This window comes from Lampris incognitus, chromosome 1, assembly GCF_029633865.1.
Source record: "Lampris incognitus isolate fLamInc1 chromosome 1, fLamInc1.hap2, whole genome shotgun sequence".
NCBI classification, from domain to species: domain Eukaryota; kingdom Metazoa; phylum Chordata; class Actinopteri; order Lampriformes; family Lampridae; genus Lampris; species Lampris incognitus.
Window position 1 is genome coordinate 144,476,224 of NC_079211.1, and position 19,755 is coordinate 144,495,978.

A 19,755-nucleotide genomic window follows, 5' to 3' on the forward strand; every position below is an offset into this window, starting at 1 on the left:
TTCAGCTATGATTTGTATCCTGTGCCTCGGCTATTTTGTTTCTTTGTATCCTTCCCGCTGCCCGAGGCAGCCTATTGGGTGAACCCGGCGTATGACCTTTTGCTGCGAAAAGACGCCTTTTCAGTTTGGGGGCGCAAACTATGGGGCGAGCGTTTTGAAATAAGCCGTCTGCAGCTCCGCATCTTTCTTTTTTTTTTGGAGGGGGGGGCAATCTTTTTATTTTTTTCTTTCTTTCTTTCTTTCCCCCCAAAAGACGAAAAGAAACATGTTGCATATCCTTGCGCTCCAATGTGTCCTGCTACTTTTAGGAGGTAAGAGCATTTCCCAGTCTATTTACCACGTGTTTCCTATATAACGTTGTGCTGTCACGTATTTATCTATGCATGCATGTGATGGGGACATATTTCCCACGGAGGCGGGTACAGACTTGCGCTAATGAGGACTGTCTGTGCCCTGATTTGTGGACTTGACGTGATTGTTTCGTGATAAACCCAGACAAGGATAACGTGTCTCGGACCTAAGATAACATTTTCGATGGATTCCTCATATCCAACTTTACCTGATAGCTGGTTATGTTTTGCATAAAAACCAATTGAGCACCCCCCCCCCAGTCCGTCATAGGCTCAATTAAACACGACTACCCACGTCATCTCATATTAAAGACATTTATTGCATGCTTTTTTTCCCCTACCTCATTCAGGTCTTGCTGAGGGAGTGGGAATATTTAGGCCATATCCCTTCCTGAACCTAGCATCGCTGTTCCCAGAGCAGGCTGGAAGGAGCAGTGTTTAATTGGCTGACGTGCAGCCAGGTCAGTCTGGAGACCTATAGCGGTTCGTCTGGCGCTTCTCTTTGATGGGAGACAAGTGATGTTACGGTTGTGCCCTGCCTGCCCAGCTTGCTATAATGAACGCATATATAGTCACCAGATCACAGCTGGATTTAATAGTTGTCTCCGAACAGAAGAAAAGCGCCTCTGTTTTACGTCAGTTCGTTATTTCTGCTGCTTTCTTAGATAAGACGGTCGACTCGGGACGAAAACCACAATTCCGCCCGAGCGGCGTCTTTACGTGGCAGAGTGCGGACCCAGAATGATCCGCTTTTTCCTCAGACTGACCCCATCGAAGCACTCGTCTCGGCGGCAGTGCTATTCCCGTCATTGTGAAAAGCTTTTATAACTGGGTTTCGAGGCTGGTTTCATCCGCTGGCGTGGACCTAACCTACATTTAGTCGATCCAAAGGGAACCAACCACCTTCTAAATCCCACTTACCCTACGTTGTCTGAGTGACCGCCGTCGTCCCGTGGCGTTCCTTGTTTGGACAGTCGTGCGTGGAGATGCTCCCGCCTGACAGTTGTCCAGTTTAAAGAGCAGGGTGACCACGGTCCCCCATGTGCCACGTACCAAACGGTCCTGCACAGCACAGCGGGAGCCTGTTGGAGGGTTAACACGTCATAAAGGTGCAGGGCTGACATGATGGATTTATATTTGTAGTCACACCGTGTATCCCATTTTCCTTATTTTGATACCAATCACAAATAACCCCCGCACTCTTGGGGAGTAGCGGGCCGGGTCTTTGCTTGGAGCGTCACCGTAGACATGATAAGACCACCAACGGAGGGGAGAATATTTATTTTGGGTGTTTTCTGTGACCGGACACCGTTTCCCGAAAAGCAAAACACATTAGCTCACCTGTCAGATAGCTAACATTTCCTTAAAGTCCTCTAAAACCAACAAAAAAGAAACCGTATTATCGCCTGATGAAGATATATATATATATATATATATATATATATATATGAGTCATCTTTTTTTTTAAATTTTGTCAATTTCTGACAGATTTTCACACCAGTGATCATTCTGTACCAAAAAAAAAAAACCATGCCATCGTCCTTTCTATTAACCGTGAGGTGTATCCCGGTGCCATTTCTGTCAGGGATTCCTGAAAAAAAAATGTGTACATTTTTTTCCCTTCTCTTCTTATCCTTCATCTTAACACAATCCAAAAAAGGGCTCCAAGCAGCAACAACCCACACCCTCTATACCGACTGCATATACTTAAGGATCGTGAGGATCGTGCCATCATCTCTCTCTCCCTCCCCGCCTGGGGTTTGGTTCTTTGCCCGTAACCTCGTTAAGAAACTCGTTTTTAGCAACGCAGCCGTTGTACGGACCCCACGTTGGTTCTCGCGTAGGTTGCTTCCCGGTTTAGACTCATTATCCGTAATCGTCTTAAGGATGATCCACTCCGGGTCCCATGCCTCGGTGCTCTGGCACGGATCCAGCGGCAGCTCTTCACCAACCCCCCCCCCACCCCCCCCGGCGGTCCTGCTGCTGCTGCTGCCGGTGCCCTTAAGCAAACAAGGGCCCCCGCGCCACGAAAGAAAGGTGGCATACAAAACATACAGAATACTGCTCTAAACCTGCCCCCGAAAGGGGAAATGTGACTAACGCAGATGGATTAAACGACAATCGTATAATCGCATCTGTTTAATTGTGAGGCTCTACCCCGGGGGTATTTTGTGCAGGAGGTTGTAATTGGGACCGTCGTTTGTTAAGCTCGCCGGCACAACAACATGTAACCCCCCCCCACCCCCCCCCAGCTAAGAGAGCGAGGTTAACGAGTATTGACAGGTCCGGTCATGTTTGCCATCGTGATATCCTCACAGTTTTTCCCAAATATCTCAGAGGCTAATTTACTAAACGGCAACACTTTAGACTCGGAGGGGGCGGCGGGGGGGAGGGGGGGTGTGGTGGTTTGTCTTTTGAATCAGATCCAGTTAAGCGCCGCTAATCCTGCATTTTCAGTTCGAATCTTTGACTGCCCGTCATTCGACGCCCGGCGTTTGAATCCGTCGTATTGGATCAAGCGCGGAGGATTTGTTTGGCTTTGTGTGGGGATGAATTCAGTCGCCGTGTATGTTCTAGGAAAAAAAGGGGGATAGCGGAGCGTAAATAGAGAAATAAATAAATAAAGCCCAGTTTGCTGCTGTTTTGATGGAGGGCGTCTCACGGCCCCTCTGGTGCTCCTCTGAGATGAGGACTCGGTTCTTCAGTCGCCGAGTCAAAAGACGGTGTTTGCCCCCCTGTGACGATGTGTATTGTTGGTATAATGTCACATAATATCTCCAGAAAGGCTCATCCGCCTGCATTAATTGCCTCTTTTCTGCGGGTTTGACCTCGCATTCAGTTTAATGAAATTTCATTAAGCGAGCTGATGGGATTAGATCTATGTAAAAGCTTTAAATGGAGGGAGAGAGGCGGGGTGGGTTTGGGGGCATTTGGCAGTGACGGCGTTTGTGTGTGTGTGTGTGTGTGTGTGTGGCGGGGGGGGGGGAGGCGTCCGCTCATTGTAATAATTGATAAATATGCTGATGCAGTGCTTGTGGTTTTTCTCATCAGCACATAGGGGTGTTAGAACAGAGGACCCCCTCGTGAATCTGTCTGGGGGTTTTTTACAACCGGTGCTGAACAACAGTACACTCAGCAACCAGATATGATGCAGGAGGACGAAGAAGAAGAAGAGGAAGAAAGGCAGCATGACGCTAACGCATGACAGGCTCTAGACTTCAGCGGCACTCTTTAACAGGCGGGTTGCGTGTCATCGAGGCAATCCGTCTTGAGGAAAATGTCAACATGCAGGTTTTCACGTCGCACCACAGGGAAATAATCGGTAACCTTGAGATTCAATTAACAGGAGAAAAGGAAGTTTGCATTCAGCCCCCACTGTAAAGGGAACGCCGTCGAATCGTTCAAGACTAAAGGATGGTTAGGGCGTTATGTTCTCATTACTACACTACATTAAATGTGCTGTAAAGGAGGATCTGAGATTGCGTTGTAAAAATATAATAGTCTAGGTGTAAATCGAGCCGGGCTGCAGATGTCCGACATCAGCAGTCATTTTGGAGGAGGCCGACATCAGATGTTCCTCCCTAACAAATAATAAAGTCCTCTTGTTCCCCGTTAGCGGTTTCTATGAGTCTGGGCAAATTCACCCTGCATTTTATTGTGCGAGCGGCTGATTTTCACAGTTGCCTTCGTGATGAAATTTGTTGCAGACTTAGCACAATAAGGAGAGGGTTAGAGCGATACGTCAGCTGCAAAACACGGTCAGAAACATGAATCACAAAATTACAAGTGTAAGCTGGGTATATTTGCGCTACTGTGCCTATGTGAGGCGCGCTAACCAATTTCAGCGAGGAATTAGGGGTAAAAATATGGCATGCATGAAGAGAAATGGGATTTTGCTGGTACCAGGACCTGTAACTCAACCTTTAAAAAAATCTAAAGGTGCAAATTCATTCAGATATGACTGAACCATTACAGTTTCTCCTGATACCGCCGCCTCTGTGGGTTTGTTCAGAGCAACCTAAGATTGTTATGTTACGCAGCTTGAAGGACTGGAGAAAGTATTGATTTCCATTTTTATTTTTTTAATTAATTCCAGGTATATGTTTAATATGACTCGTAACACATATAAATACATTTTTTACTTTTTACAGTTTTTCAGAGGCCCTATTATGGATGTTATTAGTGTGTGAGCCTTCTCTGTGTGTTATACTTTTTTTTTGTGTGGATTTTTTTCTTCCTTTTTCTCCCCAATTGTATCCGGCCAATTACCCCCACTCTTCCGAGCTGCCCCGGTCGCTGGTCCACCCCCTCTACCGATCCGGGGAGGGCTGCAGACTACCACATGCCTCCTCCGATACATGTGGAGTCGCCAGCTGCTTCTTTTCACCTGACAGTGAGGAGTTTTGCCAGGGGAGGGGGACGTAGCGCATGGGAGGATCACGCTATTCCCCCCCCCAGTTCCCCCTCAACCCTGAACAGACACCCCGAGTAACACGGGGATGCGAACTGGCGATCCCCGCGTTGGTAGGGAGTGGAATAGACTGCTAGCTACCTGGACGCCTTCGTTATACTTTGATATAACAATGTGTGTACTGCGTCAGACTCTTTCAAGACTGTTAATGTGATGTTTTCATCTAGTTGCACTCACTAGCTAGCCATGTAGATCCAATGCCTTGTTGAGTTCTGATCTCGCCAATGACATGAAGAAGTCATTCCGTGATGAAATTGTTAGAGAGAGCGATCAAAGTGGAGATAAGACACTTTTAAAGGTGCACCTCCCTCCCTTCACCCCACCCCCACTCCTCACGCCGTCGTGTTCTTGGCTATTATGTCCTTTGGTTCGGTTGGAATATTACATTAGTAACGTATTCAAAGAAAAAGACACCGATAAAGCTTACGAGTCATTAAACATATTTCAATCCTTATATGACAAAAATTGCCCAATGGAACAGTTCAACAGTTAACAGAAACATAACGATAGTCCATGGATCACAAAGGGACTGCGTAGTGCTTGTCATAAAAAAGCTCTATAAAGAATTCCTAAAGCACAGAACCACTGAAGCAGAAATAAAATACAAAAAATATAAAAACAAACTAACATTATGAGGGTATGTAAGAAGGAATACTACAATAAAGAATTAGAGACCAGTAAAAACAACACCAAAGGTATATGGAAAGTGTTGAGCAGTATTATTAGAAATGGATCTAGCAGCCCAAGCTGCCGTCAATACTTTACAGATAATGATAAGACTATAAATAACACGGAAGACGTGGTCAATGGCCTCCACAGATTCTTTGTAAATGTGGGCCCAAAACTGGCAGAAAAAAAATCAATGACGCACAAACAATCACAGAGGGGAATGACAGTGATTATGGGGACAGAAATCCAAGTTCCATTTTTCTTAGCGGGGTAGTAGAGAAGGAAATCGTGGACATTGTAAACAAATGCGAGAACAAAAAAACAAAAAAAATCAACTGACTGGAGTGATACTGATATGACAATAATTAAATAATCGAAGGTATTGCAAAACCACTAAGCCACATCTATACCATGTCCTGTCAAGCTGGTAAAGTTCCAAGCAAAATGAAAATCGCAAAAGTTATACCCTTATACAAAACCAGAGATAGACACCAATTTACAAACTGCAGACCGATTTCGTTGTTGTCACAATTCTCCAAAATACTGGTAAAACTATTTGCTGCTAGACTAGACCAGTTCATTAAGAAGCTCAGTCTGCTGACTGATAGCCAGTACGGGTTTCGACCAAACAGATCGACATCTCTGGTGCTCACTGAATTAATTGAATAACTATTTGCATTGACCAAAAAAGTTTGCCGTGGGGATATATGTAGATCTAAAAAAGCTTTTGACACTGTTGACCATAATAGAGTAACAGATAACTTGGAAAGGTATGGTATCCGAGGGGTGGTGCAGAACTGGCTAGGAAGCTGTTTAAGTAACAGGCAGCAGTTTGTAAAGATAGGCAAACACAAATTGTCACGCATGGACATTGCTTGTGGTGTACCCCAGGGGCCGGTGTTAGGTCCAAAACTGTTCATTCCGTACTTAAGTGCTGTATGCAAGATATCAAAAATATGGAAATGTTTTATTTGCGGATGACACATTTTATTTTGTTCTGGTGAGAATTTACAGCAGCTTTTGGAGGTGACCACAATAGAAATGGAAAAATTAAAATGGTGGTTAGACAGAAACAGATTACACTTAAATCTGGACAAAACAAAGTTTATGCTATTTGGAAATCATAAGATAAACACCAAAGTAAAAAGCAGTGATTGACAAAGTCCAACTAGAAAGAGTATATGAAAATAAGTTCCGAGGCGTTAGCATAGCGGTCTATTCTGTTGCCTACCAACACGGGGATCGCCGGTTCGAACCCCCCGTGTTACAATCGGCCGTGTCTGCAGGTGGGAAGCCAGATGTGGGTATGTGTCTTGGTTGCTGCACTAGCGCCTCCTCTGGTTGGTTGGGGCGCCTGTTCAGGGGGGAGGGGGAACATGGGAAAAGCAAGTCACATTTTGGATCATAAATCATTGTACATTTTGTATTGTTCATTTATTTCGCCATATCTGATCTACTGTGTGGTGGTATGGGGTAACACCCACAAAACCAACCTACAACCATTATGTGTACTACAAAAAAGAGCCATAAGGATAGTTGTAATGTAGGATATGGTGAACACACCGGCAAGCTCTTTTTAAAGTCAAGTGCCTTGAAGTTCAGGGATTTAGTAGAATTTAACACAACACAAGTAATGTTCAAAGCAAGAAACAATCTCCTACCGAGTAATATACAAAAAGTATTGTCAGGTAGAGAAGGGGAATATAATCTGAGAGGGAAATTAAACTTCAAGAAATGATGTGTTGGTTCAGCTTTGAAGAGCATGGGGCATTTCAGTCTGTGGGGTAAAATTGTGGACCAGTCTGAGGTGGAACTCAAACAAAGTCCAAACATTGCGCGGTTCAAGAAGAAGCACAAAGGTCTGATTATCGAGAGATATGGGGACCATGGAGAGTTGTGTTAACTGTCGTAAGTTTTATTTATCTCTAAACATTTCTTATTACTTTTTTCCCCCCATTTTTCTCTCTGTGACACCGAGTGGATATTTGGGTTGTACGTAGCACCGAGAGCTGTTTATTCTTGGCACATGACATTAGGATGTGTTTTTCTTTTCTTTTCCTTCTCTCATGTGTTTCAATGTTGATTTTTTTTCTCTTACTGTTCACTGTAGGTGAGTTTGTATTGTGCAGCGCAATTCACATTGAATGTTAACTACGCAGTACAGTGGGAATTGAGTTTGAGATGTACAGTAGCTGAATTAACTCATGAGTAGGTGAGAAGCGGTAGGAAAAAATAAGTGTACACTTCCTCCTACTCCTTTTCCACAACATGTAACAAATAATCTGATGCATATGGAGATTTGTTCACCGAGTTTGATGTGTGGCCTTGTTGATCACTCCAGATTATTGGCAATGGCTCATCTGTATGTTATATCCTGCTTATTTACATCTTCTTCTTCTTCTTTCTGCTTGTTCCCTGTTTCTGGTGGGTCGCCACAGTGGATTTGATAGTGTCCATTGGTACCCTGTGAGGGCACAGCGCTGATGGCGGTCGTTGTTAACCCGGGCTTATATACAAGGTCGAAAAAAAATCATCCTTCATTCATTCATTCGTGTTCAGCTTGGTGAGGAGCTATTTCTTCGATCTGCTGAGTGACCTAAATCCATCCATCCGTCCGTCCATCCATTATCCAAACCGTTTATCCTGCTGTCAGGGTCGCGGGGATGCTGGAGCCTACCCCAGCAGTCATTGGGTGGCAGGCGGGGAGACGCCCTGGACAGGCTGCCAGGCCATCACAGGGCCCACACACACATTCATACCTAGGGGCAATTTAGTACGGCCGATTCACCTGACCTACATGTCTTTGGACTCTGGGGGGAAGCAGGAGCCCCCAGAGGAAACCCACGCAGACTCCACACAGAGGAAGACCCGGGACGACCCCCAAGGTTGGACTACCTCGGGGTTCAAACCCAGAACCTTCTTGCTGTTAGGCGACCGACCGCACTACCCACTGCGCCACCATGCCACCTGACCTAAATCCATGTAACGTAATTATAAGCATGCTAGCTGTCCTGCTAACGCTAGCTACCGCACATGCACTAACGCACACGTGTGGCCAGACCGGCTTCCAAAAAAAAAAAAGACTAGGGAGTCTGATGTCATTCTCTGCTCAGGACGCGTTACTCCACTATCTTCACATAGCAAATAGTCGGTTCTGCTATATTAATAGTCAAAATCTTGTTTATAGCACCTTTAAGGCGTAATTTCTCAGCACATCTTGCAAGACCCTTTTTGGGCAAAAAAAATACAACTAAATAGTTATCTAAATAGTTATCTAAACCCAGAAAAATGAAGTGCTGACCCCAGCTCACTTTCTGTATGTAGCCTCTGCAAACCCAGGGAAAACCCTGCACTCACTCCAGTGAGTCAAAATGATTTAAAAAATATATATATAGCATGAAATATAGAAAGAAAAGGATTTGTGCAAACTGTTTTCCCCTGAATTTTTCAGGGTGTATATTTGCCCTGGCCTGCTAGAGTGGGTTTTGGGTTTTTGAATGCTGTGTGCTTGGCCAGGGCTCGCCTCCGTTCTCCGCCGGTGGAGAGCTACAAGTCATTCTCATTATTCATGCTTTTTCCCCCCCTAATAATCACACACAGGTGGTTGGAGAAAAGACTGTCAGTACGTATATCTGAGTGGAACCCTCGATTGTGGAGCTGTCAGCATCTATCAGACACATCCGAGCTTAATGCATTAGAGGCAATGATGTGACAGGTACATATTGTCAAGGCCCATTGACTTCTCTGTGGTGTGGTTGATTGATTGTCGAAATTATGTTAAAATAGGAGTCCCGCACCTCTGCAGTTCAGCGTGGTTTACTCATGCGGCTGACTGCCGAACAGCAGACGTAAAAGTACCAGTGAATTTTGGCTAAGTGATATATCATTCCTGTGCTTTCGGCAGTTAGGCCTGCTCGTGAACAATCGCCCACGTCTGCCACAGTCACGGACAAGACAGAATAGTTTATTCTGCTCTATCACTGGTGATGTGAGACGAATGTGCAGGTTTGTAGACAGTGGAATGGAAAAGCTGGACACGGTTCATGTAGCTCGGTATATGATCTGTTTTGGTGCCGAAGGGAACGACCGTAACCTATTAGAGACGACCATTGTGCAAGTCGAAAAAGTGCGTCTACCTTTCACTGCGAGCGCAGAGCAGGTGTCTGTGCTGTGCGTTGTCGTGGCTGCAGAAGTTGCTGTCTCATATCTCTGGTGTCTGCTTTTGACAAGGACTTATTAATAATATTCACCAATAGGTTTTTTTTGCCAGACAATTAACGAGGGACGTCTCAGAGGGAGGTACTTGTTTCTGACAGCAGCCTTGACGTACTGTAACTTCATTATTTTCTACAGCAATTCTGCATAGTTAGAGAGACGAGACGAGATGACACTGAAAACCGGTCATTGGCCAGTAGCTAATTACTTGTCAGTTAGAAAATATGGTACACTTTTTCGGCCCTGTGATGGCCTGGCGGCCTGTCCGGGGTGTCTCCCTGCCCGCTGCCCAGTGACTGCTGGGATAGGCTCCAGCATCCCCGTGACCCTGAGAGCAGGATAAGCGGTTTGGATAACGGATGGATGGATGGATGGATGGATGGATGGATGGATGGATGGATGGATGGATGGATGGATGGATGGAGGGTTCCCTTTTTTACATTTGAAATTTGTTGCAGTGAGTACGAGATTTGATGCATCTTTGCCCCATTTCACTAAACGCTATAACGGAAATAAATGTCTTAACTGACTATTGAATTGTTCCGTCGTTACAACTCGAGCTTAATGTTTAAAGCTTAATGAAATTGGCTTGAAGTATTCTGTGACCACTGGCTAGGTGGTTCTTAGTGTAATTGGAAAGCCAGTGTGTGTGTTCGTCCCCAATCAGCGCTGACACAATCAAAGGCACCCAATCAGTGTGAAAGTAATGGCCACCTCAGAGTACAATCAGCGTACAACTTTGTCTCATAAAAGAGGCTTGAACTTAATGAACTCCGCTGAGTCAACCGAACTATTCTCCACACCGAGACAAAGAATCTGGAGCAGATAAACTCTTTGGGCAGAAAAGAAATGTTCTCAAGTAATGGGTTTGTATTTTCTATATCTGATTCTATTGAAACCGCCGTATGGTCTAATAGGAAAATTCCTAAACATTGTATTAGTCCCAACAGTCAGTAATACAAATAACAAAAAATAAAATCTGGTGAGTCATTTGAGACTGCACCCAAAAAAAACAAAAAAACAAAAAAAAACTTGAAATTACTGAAAGGAGGTTTTGTGTCTCAATATCACATTTGAGCGAAACCTTGAGAACGGCCGTTATGCCAAAGAAGCTGCGACGAAGTCATTTGTGAGGAGCACTCCATTATGGAATGTGAACACACGCCGATAAGAAATGTTCTGTCTCTTTGCCCAACTATTAGTGAGGGCACGCTTGTCATCAGGGGTGTAATTTTCGGCAACTTTCAATGGAGCCTTATAAAAGAAATGAAAATATTATGTTGCGTTCCCTTAGTTTTCCGTTTGTTCTGTCAACGCAACAGAGCTATTCCCTAAATTCTCTGCACCACTGCACTTTATCACGTCTTATTATGCCTGTAAAAGTCAATCTTTGTGTGTATATCTGAAGATTGTTGTGTTGTTATTCTGTGTTAAGTACACTGAGAGAGCCACGAAACCGGAGGCGAATTCCATGTAGTGCAAACCTACATGGCCAATAAACATGATTCTGATTCTGAAATGTGTTTACTTCCTACTCAAGGTAGATAGTCTCCTTTGTAGCGCTGTGGCATGCGTTATGTCTTTCATGATAGTAAGCCGCCAAGTCAGAGTCCACGTGTGTGCAAATCTATTCGGCTAATACAACAGTTTCTGACTCTGAGTCTGAGTTGCATACATATCTAATGCCCCTTTTCCACTACGTGGTACTGACTCGGCTCGGCTCGACTCGCAGTGTCGTTTTCCGTTACTGTAACAGTACCCCCCTCAGTGTAGCTGGTCTGCGTTGATTTTGGTACCCGCTCCGGTCTTTTTGGAACCTCGACGAAAGTGGTGACAGTTACCAAAATGCCGGAACTTTCCAGTAATGGAAAACGAAAAACTCGGAGTCAAGTTGAGCCGGTACCGTGTAGTGGAAAAGGGGTATAGAAGTATTGTGATGTGACGTTTTTTTTTTTTTTTCTTACTGTCCAGCGTGATGACTCGCCCCCTGCTGTCCAACAGCCTCTGGTACGCTGTGTTTGATTGCTTGGAGTGGTCATCCCACTCCGTTGTTGTTTTTTCACATGCCAGGGGACATGGAGCTGATGACGGGGGCGGAGGCTGTCTGGTCGGAGTGCAAACGGTGTGACAACACTGAGTCATTGGCCCTCCAGCAACACCACCGGGGAGCTCGGCGGGGAGGCTGTGCTGGCAGTGGGCATCACGCCACCGGGGTCCTCTTTGCACTGCTATCTGTTCCTGCAGATTTCCCACCCTTAGGACCTCTATTTAACAACAGCTGAACAGGGCCTCCGCAGTAGGTGGAGAAGGACTGATCTTGGCGATAACGGTGGATTAGTGGCCAAAAATGATTACCGTTTCAACTAAAATTTAGAATAATACCGGATAATGTTAATGTGTCGCCGAAGACAGTTTTTTTCCCCCCACATTGGCTCAGGTGTGTCCCATAAATTTGTACATTTCGATCAGCCAAAGACAAATTGACATAGCATGGAACATCGTGACAAAGGAGAAGACTCGATCATCAAAAAGGCACATTTAGTTTGCACAGGAGCAGATGTAGAAAGCTTGCCAAGACTAGAGACAGTGTTGACATTTGGTTTTACAGCCTCTCTGAAGCGTACTGTGACACAATAATACGACTTCTTCCCATTTGTTTAATATTGCGATTACATCTCTCTCTCTCTCTCCTGCGACCCCCCCCTTTTTTTTGTTGCATTTACATAGGCCCAGAAGTGCTCCAAGATACTGAAATTATCTTTGTATTGAAATACTGGAAAGCTGGTGCCCTCAGACGTTTCCCTCCAACTTCCTATTCTCTTGGAAGAGATGTGCAGACACTGTTAAAGGCCTTGATATGATTTGCTCCAAGGGAACGCTCTCTCTTCCCTTGCTTGCATATTACGTTAAGAAGCAAACAAGTACTTGCCAGGCAGTTCTGGGTACTGCTGGGCTGCATTTGATTGCTATTATTATTTCATGTTGGGTCTTTCTCTGTGTTCTCCGAGATCATTGAAGGTTGCTTTGTGAAGGTCGCTGTAATTAGATGTTCTGGGACTCCGTCAACTCGCTGAATTCAGATTGAAGTAATCTGTACTTTAGCCTCAGTTGTATGTGCCTTGTGAAGGACGGCTAATTTGGCCCACGAGAATGAGGAAATCGCACACTTTTTGTCAGCTGTCACTTTCCCAAATCAGCCCATACACGGGATCTCTTATTCTCCCGGTATGTTTTTAATGTATAGTCTGGAAGTGACACAAGTGCAGAGAATGCTTTTGATGATGTTTGTGTGAATATACGTATATATATATATATATATATATATATATATAGACAGTACAAGGCTGTTTCATATTGCTTATGGCATGAAACAGGCTTGTACTGTCTCATAAAGAATTTACTTGACTCACTGGATTATTTTGCTCCTTATTTGTTGAGCACTTTCCCTACCATTGAGTGCTTCTTTTAACAAAGTAAATATATATATATGAAGTATCTAGGGGTCTTGTTCACGAGTGAGGGTAGGATGGAGCGGGAGATTGACAGGCGGATTGGTGCAGTAATGCGGACGTTGTACCGGACCGTTGTGGTGAAGAGGGAGCTGAGCCGGAAGGCAAAGCTCTCAATTTACCAGTCAAGTCTTTGTTCCAACCCTCACCTATGGTCATGAGCTTTGGGTAGTGACCGAAAGGATGAGTTCGCGGATACAAGCGGCTGAAATGAGTTTCCTTGGTAGGGTGTCTGGGCTCAGCCTTAGAGATAGGGTGAGGAGCTCGGACGTCCGGAGGGAGCTCGGAGTAGAGCCGCTGCTCCTTCGCATCAAAAGGAGCCAGTTGAGGCGGTTCGGGCATCTGATTAGGATGCCTCCTGGGCGCCTTCCTTTGGAGGTTTACCGGGCATGGCCAACTGGGAGGAGACCCCGGAGTAGACCCAGAACTCGCTGGAGGGACTACATGTCCAATCTGGCCTGGGAACGCTTTGGGATCCCCCAGGAGGTGCTGGAGGGCATTGCTGGGGAGAGGGACGTCTGGAGTTCCCTACTTAGCTTGCTGCCACCGCGACCCGACCCCGGAGAAGCGGCTGAAGAGGAGATGAGATGAGATATATATCATTTTTTCCCCCCCGGAAACTATCAATGGTGTTGATGAAAGTGCTCAACAAATGAGGAGCGGAATATTAAGCAGAATATTAATCTTTATATATAGTGGACCGGCGGCCTGTCCAGGGTGTCTCCCCGCCTGCCGCCCCATGACTGCTGGGATAGGCTCCAGCATCCCAGTGACCCTGAGAGCAGGGTGAGCGGTTAGGATAATGGATGGATGGAAGACAGATTCCCATTTCGTGACAGATTTTTCACTATGTAGTAAATAGGCAAGAATCTCAAATCATGTAAACAAATACCCCCCCGCCCCCTCTTCAGAGTTGGTAAAGCCAAGAGACCTACAGGATTCTAATCCGCGTGTCAAGAAGGCATGTTTAGGCTAATTTATCCGGAAATAAAGTCTGCGTTGACCCGGTAAAAGAGATTGGCAGCTTTCTGAGGTAGCGGCCCCCTATGAAATTACGATACAAACGAGGGGAAAAGACAAACCGTCTGTGGCGAGACTGCATCTGTAAACACGAAAACACTCCTGAGGCAAAGAGGCAGGTGGTAAAAGCCTAACCACAGATTCGCGGATACACAAAATTACATAAAACACAGTATGTAGGAGAGTTCGATCAATTTTTTTTTTTTTTTTGGATGAAAGAGCTACAGTTGTGCTCTATTCTAGGGAGAAGCTTTTTGGAAAGGAGCTTATTTTTAACTTTGGTAAATTGCTGCAAGTTATCATAGTGCCGCGGTGGCTTAGTGGTTAGCACTCTTGTTTTTGCCTCATAAGAAGTGGGCCCTTGGGTTGGCTCTTCCATGCACAGTTTGCATGTTCTCCTTGTGTACATATGGGTAAAATAGGAGACTAAATTGACCGTAGGTGTGAATGGGAGTGCAGGTGGTTGTGTATGCAGACCCCAGGAAAGACTGGCGACCGGGGTACGCAGGGTGTCTCTCCGGGTCCCATCCAGTGCCTGCCGCGGTAGGTTACAGTCTTCAGCGACCCTCGATTGGATGAAGCTGATACGGGGTAATAAGTGAATCTGCGAGCCGTAAAAAGAGATTTCAGAAAAATATATTGAGCGTACTTAAATAACTGGGCAGCGGTAACAAAAACCAAAAAATAAAAAAACCAGAAAGCTCAGACGTAACAGAAAGATCTCTCTCTGACCTTGGGGGGAAAAAGAGGAACGCGTTCTAGATGGAGTCTTTGGGTGGTGATGGGCGTGCGTTCGCCGTACCTGTTTTCTACGTTTTTGTTTGCGAGCGTTTTCTCAGGCGTCCGAAGTAGGATCGGTCAGACGGCGGCGCGTCGTGCGGTCGGTGGAGAAGGTCACCGGCTGCGGACTGCCCACCCTGCAGGATCCCCGATGACTCCGGGTCGCTCTCCATACTGGGAAGTGATACCGGCCAGTCAAAACTACAAACGCCAGGCAAAAAAACAAAAAAATTTGCTTTTCTCCCCCCAAACAATAGTCCTCATCAAGACCCCCCTCCCCCCACCACCCTCCTCCTCCTCTTCTTCTCTCACTCCTTCACAACCCCACTCCAACCCTAGGAACATTAGTACCCTACTCCTGGCGTCAAGCACCTGTTCTGACTAATTCTTAGTCTGTTATTCATTATCCACCTAACACCAGCTGTACGGGCTGTATAATTAGCATTCAAACCTAATTCCTTCTGTGTTTTACTAAATTAGGCTGTAGCGCAGCGCAGAAGCGAACCGTGACTCTTAACCCTTGGCACTCTGACCCCCTTCGCTCGTCAGGAAAAAAAGAAAAAGAAAAAAGGAAGCGAACTTCCGGCTAACCTTAGTGTGTCCTCTCCTATTGTTACTTCAAAAAGTTGCCTATGACAGTTCCAGTTCCTGAAACAAAAAATTAACACGCTAGTCCAGCCTGGGCAATGCATCGAGCAAACAGCACGAGGAGTGAGTTATCACCAAAACAAATAACAGCCAATTTCTAAACAAAGTGCGAAGCCTCCTTATAAATAATTGTATCATCACACATGCTGTGTGTGCACTTCAGCGGAATATGGAAACAGCGGACCGGGGCGCAAACTCACAGCTATTCTTCTTCTCCGTGATGTTGGACTGTACAACTGAAGTTGGACTTGACTCCTCCCCCCTCCTCGTTTTCCTCTTCCTCTTCTTTTGGTTAACGTTACTTTTAGCCGGCAGGCGAATTTACTCGATATGTACATTTTCGCAGGCCGTTCTCATACCCCGGTCGTAGTAAAACGTACGAAAAGTAACGCACTAAGATTCGTATGTAACCCTGGGGGGGTGGAGGGGGGGTGGGTGGAGGGAAGCTGTCCTCGGGGGGGGGGGGGGGGGGAGGTTGGAGTGGATTCGTAGGATTATCCGTGAAAAATTGTGCGTAACTTTTCGTACGATATCACACGAACTGTTTCATGATGAGAATGCGTTGACATTTTCTAATGTCAGATAATGGATGGATGGATGGATGGATGGATGGATGGGTGTTGACATTTTGACATGTGGCCTCCATGTTTTTGCGAGGCGATGACGTTTTTAGAACGACTCCACCCACTCGGCGCTCAAGCCCTTCTATCCCCCTCTTTGGAGCTATGCCCCTCCCCCTTTGGAGCAGCTCCGGCTTGCAGTAATACGTACTTGGGGAAATGCGTGACAGCCACGCCCTAACTACCACACAAAGCACAAAACAACATCTCATGTAAGCCTACATACACATCATGACAGTGCACAGCCAAGCAACCATAAGCGACAGACACTTCAGAACCATGGACAGTGAACATCGATCCTGGCATTTCTGGAACCCACCACCACAAACAAGCAGTATTGTTAATAAAGCTCAGGTTGGACGGTTTGGAGACAAAGCAAGAGAGGCAAGATTGAGATGGTTTGGACATGTGTGGAGGAGAGACGCTGGGTAGATTGGGAGAAGGATGCTGAATATGGCGCTGCCGGGGAAGAGGAGAAGAGGAAGGCCAAAGAGGAGGTTTATGGATGTGGTGAGGGAGGAGATGCAGGTGGCTGGTGTGACAGAGGAAGATGCAGAGGACAGGAAGAGATGGACACGGATGATCCGCTGTGGCGCCACAGCGGACTACATGTTGCGGTAAATGTGCATAACGACCACCGAGTTGGTAAATTTACAGATTGACCGGTAATTCTGCATAATGCCATTTCCCCAAATAAACCTTAACACATACAAAACCAGTGGCAGTGACGGCCAGAATAAAAATCAGTTGGCATAATTTACCAAATTAAGCTTTGGCGTAACAAAGCCCACCCGTTAAGATGGACGATATGACGAGGTCAAATTTACTGTCATTTGAGAGTACTCTCATTGAATTACGACTGCTCGGACCTCTGTAAAATTACAGCCGGACCACCAGTCACAGAGCTGGAAGTGTAGCATTTCCTTCCCGGCAACAGCCGAGGCGGCAAAATCCTGATAGGGCGACAAAGGGAGCGTCTTTCATTTAACCCCTCGCATTCCGACCGCAACTGAATAGGCAGGTTTGAAGGGTTTATTTTCTCAAGAAACATTTTGTTTAGACGTCGATTGTCAAGATTATGAATTCATAAAATAGATTCGAGCCGATGACTTTTTATATAGGGTGCTCTGATGCCCCCCCACCCTCCCCCATGCAGCAGTTCCCAAACTTCTTGCTGTAGAGAGTTTTTTGGGCATCAGGCCATTCAGTACTACTCTAGTTTTGTAGAGCACTTGCCACAACAAAGTATTGTAGCGATTACAGTATTGTAGACATTACAGTATCTAGATTACAGTGTTGTACACATCCCAGTATAGCGTTGTTGCTGTAACCCGGTATCTCGGATGTGATGCTGTTGCTGCGGCAGTGTGAACTGCTGATGGGTATAATGCGTTTGTCAGCCCACCCACCCAATATCCCCACCAGCCATCCCTGCTTATGTGTAAAATCAGTCGTTCCATCTAAACAACGCGCCGAGCCGTGATCCTCGCTGCGTGTGAAAGCTTACTTTACAAGTAAAAACAGTTTCTGATTATTATTTGCGTCTTTGTTCTGATCGGCATCAAATCGCTGGTTGAAAAATTGCCTGAAAGGGATTTGTCATCTTTCATAACATCTAAAAAAAAAAAAATGAGGGTACTTTTAGGCTTGGCTGTGTTGCTGTATCTTCCGCCTCTTCGCTTCACTCATTGAGCTCCCTCGGAGATTATCCTAACAAGTTATCAAAGTCTTCCTCTTGTGCAAAGTCGGCCCGCGGATTTCCACGCCAGAGTTGCTGGCTGCATCCTGATGTACTCGAAGACAAAAACGCACAGCAATATCGTCTGTTCTCGATATTTTATTCCTTGTATTGAATACATTTATTTCTGTAACCCATTTTTCTGGACTTGCCTGTTAAGTTCCTGTTATGAGCCGTCGCCACAGTGTATGCCTTGAGCTCTTATTTTGAAGGCTGAAGAGAGAGAGGAAGCGCCGTACGCAGTGCGGTGGCGGTGGCGTTGACTGTTGAGGAAGAATCCGAATAAAGTGGTCCTCGTGTGAAGGTGGAGCCTCCGTATTTGTTATTTCATAGTTTCATACCGTATAGGCGACGTCTACAAACCCTCGGCTACAACGGTGGCAGCGTTGGGATGCTCGTGCCAACGTCCCTCAAGAGTCAACTCCACCGCCGCCACACTGCGTAGAGCACTTCGGCTCTCTCTTCAGCCTTCGAAATAAGAGCTCGAGGCATCTACTGTGGCGACGGCTTATAACAGCAACTTAAAACCACTAACGGGCAAGTCCAGAAAAATAGGTTACATTTCTAACTTTTATAATGGGGATAAATTTACATTTATAGAGTTTACGTGCATTTTAGGCGGCGGTGGCTCGGGGGTAGAGCGGGTCGTCTGGTAACCGGAGGGTCGCTGGTTCGATGCTCGGCTCCTCCGTGCAGAAATGTCGAGGTGTCCTTGAGCAAGACACCTGCTGCCCCTGATGAGCTGGTTCTTACCTTGCACGGCGGACACTGTTATCATTATATGAGTGTGTGTGTGTGTGTATGTGTGTGTGGGTGAATGTGAGTCATTAATTGATTGAAAAGCGCTGTGATCGGCTGCCGCGGCTAGAAAAGCGCTACATAAATGCAATCCATTTATATCTTCTCCAAGGCCCCTGAGCAGCTCTGCCGGTCCGCTGCTCTGCTGGAGTAATATAATGGCGATAAGAAATAGGAGATAATGTACCGTCCCACTCGAGCATTTCCTTTTTTTCAGGAGTAATGACAGGGTTTGTGGGAGATGTGTAGTGACTCGGTAGTAATTTCCCAGAAGGCCAGTGGTCCTCTCTATTAGCAGTAATACTGGTACACCTCACAACTTTGGAAACAGTCTGTTCCCTAACTTTTTTTCCCTTTCTTTTCCTGTCCCAGTGTCTGAATAGATGGCCAACTTGCAGTGGAATTAAGCGTCCTTTATTTTTGGCCGTTGCTCCGGACTAGTTTTTGCAGAGGTCCATCTGGACAGGGGGGCTTTGGAAATAAAATGTGCTCTGCATTGCAACTCTCAAATGTTTCTTTTTGCCTAACAGACTTTGTCAGGGTGTGCGGCAGCACACTGCTTTCCTTTCTGATGTGGTCTAATATAAGAACTTCCCTCTCCCATTGTTGCTGCTATAATGGCTTTCTCTCCCCAGGACCAAAATAGAGCGCTGTAGCTAAGTTCCTCCTACTTTGGCAGGTTTTAGGTTAAACCGCAGATTTAAAGCCGGTGCATCTGGAGTCAGAATGGAAGTCCTCTTAAAAGGTGAAGGGTAAATAGAGACCGTTTCACTAGAGAGGGAAAGAGCACATCACATTTATGCAAACAAGAGGTCCTAAATACTAAGAATTTCAACGTCATTTGTATTGTTTTCACAGCAGTGTTTATTTCCAGGTTATTTAAAGTGCACACCTCCGTCAGTCAACAAGCTCCACGCAGCGTTTGAGTCATGTGGTT

The 19,755-nt window shown here is 45.7% G+C and overlaps 1 protein-coding gene across 1 annotated transcript in view; it reads left to right on the plus strand.

Annotated features, from left to right (window-relative positions):
- The first annotated feature begins 234 nt into the window (after positions 1–234).
- si:dkeyp-14d3.1 (transmembrane protein 132C) overlaps positions 235–19,755 on the plus strand; it is a 175,064-nt gene continuing 155,543 nt past the window's right edge. Inside the window, exon 1 of the mRNA XM_056280137.1 lies at positions 235–311. Coding sequence (XP_056136112.1) covers positions 266–311 — 46 coding nt within the window. The 5' untranslated portion in view covers positions 235–265. The remainder of the gene's footprint in view (positions 312–19,755) is intronic.